At 35.1% G+C, this 11,530-nt stretch overlaps 1 protein-coding gene across 1 annotated transcript; it reads right to left on the bottom strand.

Annotated features, from left to right (window-relative positions):
- Positions 1-1,798: 1,798 nt before the first annotated feature.
- Positions 1,799-9,709, bottom strand: LOC122585015 (serine/threonine-protein kinase Nek3). Its single transcript, XM_043757109.1, has 14 exons — positions 9,456-9,709; positions 9,277-9,343; positions 9,081-9,146; positions 8,955-9,001; positions 8,810-8,855; positions 8,651-8,731; positions 8,509-8,551; positions 8,370-8,419; positions 7,926-8,007; positions 7,718-7,767; positions 6,313-6,386; positions 5,315-5,366; positions 4,258-4,866; positions 1,799-3,418 (listed from the first exon to the last, which is right to left on the bottom strand). Exons 1-14 carry the CDS (start codon positions 9,551-9,553, stop codon positions 2,009-2,011), a joined length of 2,775 nt encoding a protein of 924 aa, XP_043613044.1. The 5' UTR covers positions 9,554-9,709; the 3' UTR covers positions 1,799-2,008.
- Positions 9,710-11,530: the final 1,821 nt, after the last annotated feature.

Here is an 11,530-nt window from a genome sequence, read left to right as displayed (position 1 = left end):
GATTTTGGTTGAAAACCCGGTAGATGTAATGTCTTGTTAACAAGATTTTATTAAATAGATGTTTGTAATGTTGTGCTTAAATAATTGAAAATAATATAATTATGAGGAAGAAGTTACAATACATTCCCAATTCTATTTTTTCTTCTCATTTCATCCCTTACGTCTTACTCAAACGCACCAAATTGAAAAGCCAAGTAAAATCAGCAACTAAAAATTGTTTGAGGGAATTCACCAATAGATACAGACATCATTCCTCAACTTTCAATTGCTTCATGAGCTTCCACATTTATTCGATTAGTCCAACTCCTATAATTAATTCAAGTGTTTCGGGTTTTTCTTTTTAGTTTTCAAACTGTCGAAAAAAACAGAAACAAAAATATTGTGACGCCAAGTTCGGCGTTCAAATGTTGCACGACAAACCAAGAGGATGGTATAGTAGGGAGGGTAGCACCGATCTTCCAAGTGGGATTCGGGGTCGGTATGGGAGCCCAATACCAGATGCTCTAACCATAAAACAATCATCTCATATTTATATGATGGTCACAAGATAAATCCCATTTACAAGATGTAAATTGGGGTCATCCATAAGCTATATGTCATAAACTCAATACAATGTCGCAACCATATATAGTGATACAACCATTAAAGATACAAAATCCATGACATTTGACAATGTCTCGTGGAAAAAAGGTTTATGTTCCAAATAAGTCCTTCGATGTGGCATGTGCAATACCATCACGTTGAAGTTAATTCCAAATACGATGAATTGAGACCAAACCAAGTATTGTCTTCTTCCTGGGACCCACCAAAAAAACACATGTTTTTCACTTATCTTGAATTCTTGACCCAACTGTATGCCTACAAGGACCACAATGCTTGCAGAAACTGTGTTTCTTGTTTCTAGCAGAAAGCCACCCAAAATCTCTAACTTAAATAACCTTGAACAAGATTCCATGGAGTATTATTATTATTATTATTTAATTGGATAAGATCTGATAATACATTTCATTGATGCAGAGTATACATACACAGAGACCACCACCACCACCACCACCACCACCACCACCACCACTAAAATATAAATGTGGCTAAACTGATAGGCGTACAACATGCCCAAAAAAAACTTGTGCTAACTCATGCCAGAAAAAATGTTAAGATTAAAATTTAAGGCCTGCCAAATTTAAGTTCAACCACATCCTCCCTACACCCATAGCCTTAGATCTTTGGATATTTTGTGTGACAAATTTGTTTAATCGATCCCCCCACCAATGGAAACCTTGTCAGATCCGAGCGCAGCAATGGAACAAAGGAAATGGCAAGGCAGTCTCAGCGAGTAAAGATAATAATAATTGGGATAAGAAACACAACACAATGGATTAACAATGTATTTCGAATATGGACTTTAAGCTGGGAACTTTTTTTGACAAAATTGCCCCATAAAGTCCTCGAGTATGAGAGACGGAGATCAAATATAGTCCTCTAGAATCTTCATTGATACTTCGACTTTCAGAATGCATCCAACATAGCAAATCATGAACAATTAACTTAACTTTTCAAGTGGATTGTGATCTACTAGGTTGGCATTGAGTTACACTTTTCTGAAATATTAATATGTGAAAGGCACTACGACCAGCTTTAGAAACAAGTAAAGTTTGATGGTGACCTTAATCAACAAAAGCAAAACATACAACATATTAACTTTGGAATTTATAAGCATTATAGTCTCACTTGGAACTGGTAGAAAAATTTTTTTGACTGAAATGCACAAGTTATCTAACTTTCAATTACACAATACATATCAAATCAAGATTTTTCCTTGATAATTACGGGCAAAAGTAACCGGAAAAAGTTGGTACTTACACATTTTAGCTAATAAACCAAGAAATTATTCCGTTTGTAATGTCGATATATACAACATAACACAATGAAAGAATCAAGGATGGCATTTAGAAGATTAATATGAAAATATCAAACAAAAAGTGGGAAAGCATACCAGTAATAAGACACTCTACGAGTTCCTATTTGAGTCATCAACCATCATGCCTTTAAGACTTCTAGCTAACCAGATAGCAGTCTCTCTCGGTGAAACTTTATCTTTGCCAAAAGGTCTAAGAACAACTGCCAATTCTTGCAGCCTATTTTGTTGTAGCAAATCAGCAGATAATTCAAGAAGCTCTTCAAGTGCCTCTGATCTTTGTCTAATAGATGTGATATCTAAACTTTCTTTCACGGCTGGCTTTTCTTCTTGAACTTCAGGAGTGGTTGGTTTTACTTGCTCTATTGTGTTATTTGCAGCAAGATCTTTACTGCATGGACTATCATGATTTACAGACATGATTTCAGAAGAGGATTCTATAGATGCTGTTGGAGATAGCATATTCATTCGCTTCCCTGCCTGTAAATTTCTTTCAACTGTTTCAACATGTGATAGCTCATCTCCGACTCTATAGCTACTATGACGTATCACATGAATTACATCACCAAAAGCTGGTGGGTTCTGAGGTGGAGCCAGTTTTTCAATCATTGGATTTTGTAAAGCTGATTCCCCTTCTGACAACATATTCATTTGACTAGATGAAGCAGGAACAATGGAAGAAGATGTAGTAGTATCTGCTACATGTGTGATAAATTCTTTTACAGTGAACTTGTCATCATCTTTGGATATGAAATTGGTGTTTGATTGGGAAATTGCATCAGATTCACTGGGAAATAACACATCCAATGCAACATTCGAGCATGGTATCTCATTAGCAACTCTAGATTCTTGATTTTTATCTCCAAGGAGAACCTTAGATGTCTGAAAGTTTTTATGAAATAGTCTTTCAGGTATTTCGTTCTGATGAGATGAAGGACTTGAGGAACTGGGCATGCATGATTGAGAAATTTCGGTTAGATTTTCTTGTTTATGCATAAAAGGTACAACTTCCGTCACGTCAGAAGGTTCAAATCCTTGAATACAAGGTGAAGTTGTTATTGAATTGAAGCTATCTGTCTGATTCTCATTTGAAACTCCGACCCTGGACTCGTGTATGATCTTTGAAACAAGTTTTCTCTGAGCAGTTTTGTGCACTATTTCATGATTGATCGTACCAGGAATCTGAGTCTCACTTGGTTTTATCATTTCAGGGGTACGAGTTAACTCAGTGAGACCTTTTATCTTTGTCTGAGATGTTGCAGTGGGACTTATCATTCTGAAAGGAGTCTGAATTATGTTAGATTCAATTTTTTTAGTAATGCTGGTGGCATCAGAATCATCTATCGCTAGTTGCTTAATGCGTCCAGCGAAGGATGGTTTTCTAAGAAGAGTCGGTGGGGTTCTTAGTCTCTGATTAGTATCCTCAGTGGGTTTGGGAGGAACAAAGGGGAGATTCCCCTCGAGCCTGGGTTTAATCTTTGCAGACGAGTCAATGACAGGTACCTGACATATAACTCATTAGTCATCAGTAGAAGTTATGATTTTGATCCATCTACAAATGGGGCAAAATAAAAGGTTTGATATGGAATTCTATTATAGCCCCAACAGGTCAAATTGGTAACACTTTATGACACAATAGAAGAAACTAAAAAAGAAGTGGGTCAAAAGGACGGATAGGTCAAATGGGTCTACTGAAGTGTATTTTAAACACGTCAACCTTAAATAGCTTTATTCAAGAAAAGGTTTGATATGGAATTCTATTATAGCCCTAACAGGTCAAATTGATAACACTTTATGACACAATAAAAGAAACTAAAAAAGAAGTGGGTCAAAAGGACGGATAGGTCAAAATGGTCTACTGAAGCGTATTTTGCACACGTGCAACCTTGTATAGCTTTATTCAAGAAATTAGGTTGTTAAGGTACTAATATAGTTTTTATAACCATATTTCACGCACCAATTATTTATATAAAACTTGGACAACAATGTGCTTCGGTCAACCGAACCCAACCCAATCATATTCTGCCTACAGAGATAACTAGCCATTTTCCCAGCTCTTATCAAAAGTGACGGACTGTGTGTTAAATATTGATAAGCATAAAACCTCCAAAGTTGTTTTATTATGAAAATAGATATTAAAGTTGTATTATCTTTATATAATATTCAACAAATTAAAATGTTATAAAGCTGAAAAACGGACAAAAAGTATTTGTTGGTCAACACAACCCACCCAAGTCATTGTGACCCTTAAATACCTGTTCCGACATATTACCCAACCAGCCTGTCCTTTGGTATCATAATTTCCTTAAAAGGGGTGAAGAAAAAATAACAAAGCATTGTACCTGATGCTTCAAGGTACTTGATCCCTGAGATCTTTTCTTTGACTCAGAGTTGCATTTTTCTGGTGGTGTTTCAGCACTAGCCACCTTCCACGCATGATTCACAACCGTTGGTTTTGGCAATTTGCTTGGTGTTTCGATATCACTTCCAGTCTTTAATCTCCCACCTCTCATGGGTGAACTGTGTTCCCTTAGTTTTCCATCTTTCAGACCTGTCTTTGTTTGTTTGGCCAACTTCACTTGCTTAGCTTCTTCATTTGACTTTTGATCGTCTACTATCGGTTTGGTTACCTCTCGCATCATGTCAATTTCATCATGTTCGATATCTTCTAGAAATGAATCAATGCAATTCCTATCATCTCCAGAAGCCAGACTTGCATTAGTAGCTTTACTATGGTCACATGTGCAAGCACTGTGAATGTTTTTATCACTCGACTTGACACTATCTTTATCGCTCAAAGAGCTGTTACTACTTTGGCTTTCAGATCTCCTCTTTCTTATATCATGAGAGCTACCAATGGGCTTTGAAGGTGAAGATATACGAAGACCATATGAAGAGCGATACTGGTCAACGTATGGTTGCAGATATGGGTGCTTCAGAATTTCAGATGCCTAGAAAAAAATTCAGAAGACAAATTTTAATAATAGACGGATGAATTTAAAGGTGGCAATTTCAAACCATTTGCTTGTGATCAGGTCAATCCAGGTTATGTTTAATCTTACACAGGGCAAATGAAAAACAGCTTAAGATAAAATAGGACATGATTAAAAAAGATTGAAAACTTGCCCATAATGCAGTTTAAATGGATGCCTCCTACTAAAACAACTTAAATGGGAATTTAACTGATACTAAAATATAACTTTTTTAATTCTATTTGACACGTTCGTTATTAATAGATATATAAAGAATTATGGACAATATGTGTTTCACATCAACCCAACCCAGCCCAACCTGTATCAAAATCTGACCCACTTTGACCCGTCAATGAGCCCTCCCACCCTGCCTATTCGGCTACTCAACGGAAGATCTATGGGATGGATAAGTAAAGAGAAGTCTTACACTCGGTCGATGTTCTGGGTTCTTCCTGAGCATTCCTTTTATAAGCGCCTTTCTGGAAACGGAAATCAAGAGAGAACTAATGTTACTGATGTAGTAATAATTTCAGACTGGTATCAACACACGTATTATTTGCACATATATCCAGCTACTATTATTTTTGGAACCTTGGGTGTCCCCCTCGCTTTGCGAGCAGACTAGTCACTAGTCCCAAGAGCTGACTCGCTTTTGGGAACTCGGAGTCAGAGCAGATGAACCTCCGTGGCCAACAGGGTATCTTTTTTTAAGGAGCCAGGGATTGAACTTGTGACCTCCAGGGAGTTTCACCCTTTTTGTAGACGACACACGCCCAACCACTGGACCACCACCCTAGTGGATACAATGATACATAGCCAACTACTATACACAGCTTTTACTTTTACCAAATATCAAACAAACCAGGAAGAGTTTCTTCTGTTACTCTCATAGTCTCATCAGTTTCATAGCATGCATTTTTCATTTAATATCTTGGCATCCTGCATATAACTATTCACCTACTCTCAATTAGAATGAGTTATAAAAAGAATATTGTGGCTCAAGGGAAACCGTGCAAACAAACTGTGTTATTGCAACATGAGGCCATTGGCAGTATTTAATTTATAGCACTAGACTGACTTAAAAACACAAGGAACAGAAACATACTTATTAATTAGATGTGTTTTTTTTTGGTAATCTCAGAGAACACCACATTTTTAGTTAGTCCAAGTTTATAAATACTAACGATGCATAAATGAATGTTAACGGTAAGTAAGACTAGCCCTTCTGGTACATGATTATAACGGCCGGCAAAATGATTTCTAACTTAATAACTAATTCAACAGTTGGCCAATTACATCTTAATAGCCATAAAACAAGGACATAATCTAATGAGGTCAAAATCTCGACTGACCAAACAAAAAAATTACAAAGCAGCAAAGTAGACAAAGATATAAATTGTTATGAACACATGTCATTTGACTTACAGGGATGGAGAATAGCAAGGAGGCAAAGGTCCTATACAGGATCTGTTTATTTTACTTATTAGTCCAGCCATATCCTGAAACCAACATAGAATGCAACTAGATATTAGGTTGTATGAAGATCAGTTTCAAAGCAACAACAAAACTATTAAACCTTGACATATACTGTTCATGCATAATATTATTCCTTTTGAACAGTAGCATTATGCCGAATCACAAAACTTATTTCATATCATGTTATGCCTTTCAACCTTGCCAAAGATCATAGGATTTGGTATGCAGTTTATTTCATATCATGTTATTACCGAATCACAACATTCTTATTCTTTTAAAGTTGGAAGGCATATATATTAGCATCATCAATTCACCATCAACTATGATCTATAACAGAGTTCAGAGAAAGAGATAGGAAATACTCCGTAACAAACTAATAGTTATCCTAAGAAGAAAGGTAAGGATAAAGCTAAACACTGAAAATGTTGCAATAGAAATAAGGGAAGATACTAATAAATTTATAAATCAGACAATTGTGAAGATAATTAAATTACTGTCAGGATAAGTGGATAACTCTCCTATCTCGACTAAAGCCCAATATTCATGGCAAACCTACTATTTTCTTTTCCCTCCATTAGAAAAAAAAATTTAACCTCAAATTTTGAGGTGTATCGAAACTAAAAAGAAATCAAGAACCTTTTATTTACATATATATTTGATTTTTATTCATCATTGATACCTTGACTCCAAAGTCCAAAGGGACTCAATCATGAACTTCGTGTCTAACGAAAACCAATAACGGTAACAAAAGTCAAAGATAGTTGCCAAGTACCATTGCCCAATCTTACTGACGCACCTGAACTATATATAACTAATAACCTCGTCCATTATTTTGCCCCATTTGAGGCATTGCACTGGCATCAATATAGATCATTGCATTTTAGTCACTAATATATAAAGTTAATAATGTACCTACTCTTTATAAAGAGTCCATAATACATTACTTAGATATATAAGTAATTTCTTAATAGGTCCAATGACCGTTGTCAACAAAACATACAGGTCCTCATCTTTCCCCATATTATCCACTACCAATAATATCTCATCTTCGCTTCAAAAGTTCAAGTCCATGAGACCATGACAAACTTAAACACTTCTAAAGTGGTCACTACAAAAGAATACCATAACCATTGCTACAATTCTACAAAAGTGTTTGATGTATTAACTTGTATCCATGGAAGGTAAGAAAGCTGAACAAAATGCAGTATATAATCGAATTGAAGAGATAACATATTTCCTATTAAAAAGTTAAAAAAAGACCCATCAGATTAAGCCCTTGAACAAAATCAGCAACCCTGAAGCCTCTTATATAGGGGCAGAGATAGAGAAAGAAGACCAGTTGAAGAAGACTTACAAAAGCTTTAAATGCTGGGCGGTGAGCAGCCATCTCATACATACAGCAACCTAATTAGGAAAAAAAAATTATTGCACACAGAAGTAGGTAGACAATGAAAAATAACGAACACGTGGCTTAAAAGTGTACTCTCGAATTTAAAAGTGGCCACTTCATTAAATACAATAGATAATATCTCTCTGAAATATAATTACAGATAATTAGATACCTAGAGACCATATATCTGATTTGAAGCCATAAGGGATATCTGCAAGCAGTTCAGGACACATGTAGTTCGGTGTTCCTACCACCTGGAATGAAGTAATTAATTGTATATGAGCCAACAAGGTCACACTAGTACCATAAATAATACTCCTTCCACAAAACAGATAAACAGATTTCCTTCCCGGGATATAACGTATAATCATGAAATTACTTTTGATAGCAGTATTTCAATATATAAATTCTCTTTGTCCATAGCAATCTTTGCTGTTTAAATCCAAAAATAGTTGGCGGTAATTTATAAAAGGTAGTAAGAGGAGTAGTATAAGGTCAGCATACATATATGTACACACTAATACACACACAAACACAAGAAGTCAAGGATCACAAAACTTAATCTTTGGATTGAAAATTTATCATTCCTAGCAGTTCAATTAGTTAATGAACATACCGAGGAAGCCAAGTCATCAGCCTTCAAAGTCTTGGCAAGTCCAAAATCACCTGGCAAAATACAATAGAGATATTAACTATTACCTTTAAAATGAGAAACTCAAATCCACATGTACTTAATACAATAATAACAAGCCCACCAAGACGAACATCTTGATCTTTTGTAAGGAAAATATTCGAGCACTGCAGATAAAACGCTATAAATGTCAATACACTAATACAGGGGTTTAATAGTAAACTATAGTTAATTACGGATTCAGAATGTATACTGCAAGTATGTACTTTTAAGTCTCTGTGTAGAACATAATTGGAATGCAAATATTCAACCGCCAATAATATCTGAGTAAACCACTTGCAGAGTTTCTGCAACGCCAGCATTTTCAACAGTTAAAAATGGGTAATCGTGCTGCACATAGGAATGCAACAAGTAGACAATAATACCTCCTCCTCAAAGTATTGGTTGGGTGATTTTTTCATCAATTCGGCACTGTCACAAGAATCATTTTATCAGCATTACACAGCATATATAATCAAAAAAACAGTAATAGAAAAAGGAGCATCGGGGGGTACTGTCTAACGAACTTACATATCCCCGCCTTCACAATACCCGGTAACAATACAAACATAGCAACCCTACAATTACAACTACAAATCAGATTCACTCGACAATTACACATTTCTACAATATAAGTAACAAACAAAAATCTCTAACCTTTTCAACCCAAGCTTCTTTAAACTCGACAATAAACGGATGCTGTATCCGAGCAATTAACGCCATCTAAACAATACAACAATCAACTTCACCTCAAATCTTTCAACTTTTTGTTCCTTAAACAACAACCTAATTATCTAGTAATATCTATTAATTAACCATATGTATATACATATATATATATAAAAGGGAGCACCTCTTGATGAGCAGATCTTCTGCAACGTTCGGTTTGTCTAGCAAGTCGAATCTTTTTCAAAACATATCTACACATATATACATAAAGATCCATCCAATTACTTTATATATATATATATATATATATAACACAATGTATATATAAAATAGAAATATATATATATATAGAAAGGGGAGTACTTGGTTTTCTCAAATTTGTGATGAACAAGAATGGCAGCACCAAAAGCACCACGCCCAATTTGCTCCATCATTTCGTACTGATCCATTTTTGACTCCATCACCTACTCCTCTTGATCCAATGCTGCTCCTTTCTTTTATATAAATGTATATGTATATATTACTATTATAACTCATTCATATTAGTATATTATACTTTCTTTCTTTTTTCTATAAAGGAGAAGATGCCCTGTTTAAAATTTGGGGGAAATCAAAATGAAGAGCAATAATAGCAGCAAAGAGGTTTTGGATCCACGAAAATTATTATAATAATATGTGATGATTTTATTTATTAAGATATAGAATAGAGGAATTAAAAAGTATTGAGTAACTAACACACACACACATACAAAGTACAGGCTTGACTAAAATAAAACTAACACACCAGTACAGAGAAACTTGAGGGAAATATACATATACACATATATATAAAGTCTTTGACTGGTCACCTAAAGTCTCTTGAACTACAACAAGTCAAACCAACAAAAATGACCATTACAATGCTCAAATGAAATATATTTAAAAATATGATGTTATTCCAAAAGGACTTGGCCAAAACGTATGACTCCCTCTCCTTGGAATTTTTTGTTTTCTATAATGTCACACATGGGGTTTGGCTCCAAATGGCTTCAATAGTTCAATGGATGAGATCTTGCCTTGCTTCCTCTCGATCATTAGTTTTGATATATGGGCGTCCAACTCCAGAATTTGAAATTGGTCGTGGACTAAACGAGAAAGACCGTATGGCCCTTTCTAGTCTATAATTGCATTGGAAGGTTTTCACATTATTCAAGATAATTTAGTATAGCCGAAAAAATTGTAAAAAGCTCAGTTAATAAACATCTTTATTTCACATTCTTTTTTGCAGATGACGTTATCCTTGTTGGAGATTGGGTGAAATCGAATTCGGAAGTCATTTGGATTGCTATGAAGTTCTTCTTTTTAGTCTTAACCTTGAAAATCAACATTCAAAAATCATCTATACTCGAGGTGGAAATTACTCGTGAATAAGTAATTAGAGTAGCTTCTAAATTTGGTTGCAAACCGGAATCTTTTCCTTTCAAATACCTTGGGATGCCGATTGAAGCAAATATGTCGCATATCAAGAATTGACAACCGATAATTGGAAAATTCTCCAAGAGATTGTCAAGATGGAAGGCCAATTTATTGTCCATAGGAGAGCAAATGACTCTTACCACTTCGGTCCTAGATGCACTTGGAACTTACTATTTTTCTTTATTTCGAGCTCTTGTTTCTATTTTAAATAAACTTGAATCTATGAGGTCCAATTTTTTCTAGGGAGGAGATGAGAAGAAAAAAAAGATAGTATGGATTAAATGGCCAAGTGTGTTAGCATCAAGAAGTATTCGTGGATTGGGTGTCGGTAGTCTTAAAGCCTTGTGATGACGTATGTATTAACATGTACGTTAACAAGAATTGTATATGTACATAAAATATATTTTGTGTAAGCAAAATATTTAAGCTTATTTATGTAACCCAAATAAATGACAACAAGTCATTATATATTGGTAACTAGCCAAGTCGAGTATATGTGTTATAAAGATATATACATATGTATGACAAATTTGGGTTGTCAATGAAAAAGCCTAACTATCCAGCCTTACCAATATAAAAACCCAACTCATTGGCCTCACAAAGGGTCATCTCATCTAGACGTGGCCAAAAGTCGGTTCTTGGCCGAACCGGTTATGGTCAACAAATGTGAGATCGGTTTTGACCAAGAACAAGAATCGGTTCAGAACCAATTTTCGTCAACTTTTGACCAGTTTTTTTTTTATCTCTAAGAACCGAAACCGAACTGATTTAGAATCGGTAATGAACCAATTTTTGGGACCGAAATTTGGAACGGGTTCCAAACCGGCAGTTCTTCAAGAACTGGAATCGATTCCTCAAAAACATATTTTTTCGATTCTGATTTTGGATTTTCTCGATCAGTTTTTTTTAAACCAATTTTCTTGCCCATGCCTAATCTCCTTTCAATTCATTCACTTCATACTACAAAAAAATATATCTTTCTT

The sequence above is a fragment of the Erigeron canadensis genome, chromosome 1, assembly GCF_010389155.1.
Source record: "Erigeron canadensis isolate Cc75 chromosome 1, C_canadensis_v1, whole genome shotgun sequence".
Classification (NCBI taxonomy): domain Eukaryota; kingdom Viridiplantae; phylum Streptophyta; class Magnoliopsida; order Asterales; family Asteraceae; genus Erigeron; species Erigeron canadensis.
Note: the sequence above shows the minus strand (reverse complement) of the source record. Positions and strands in the feature narration are given on the sequence as shown.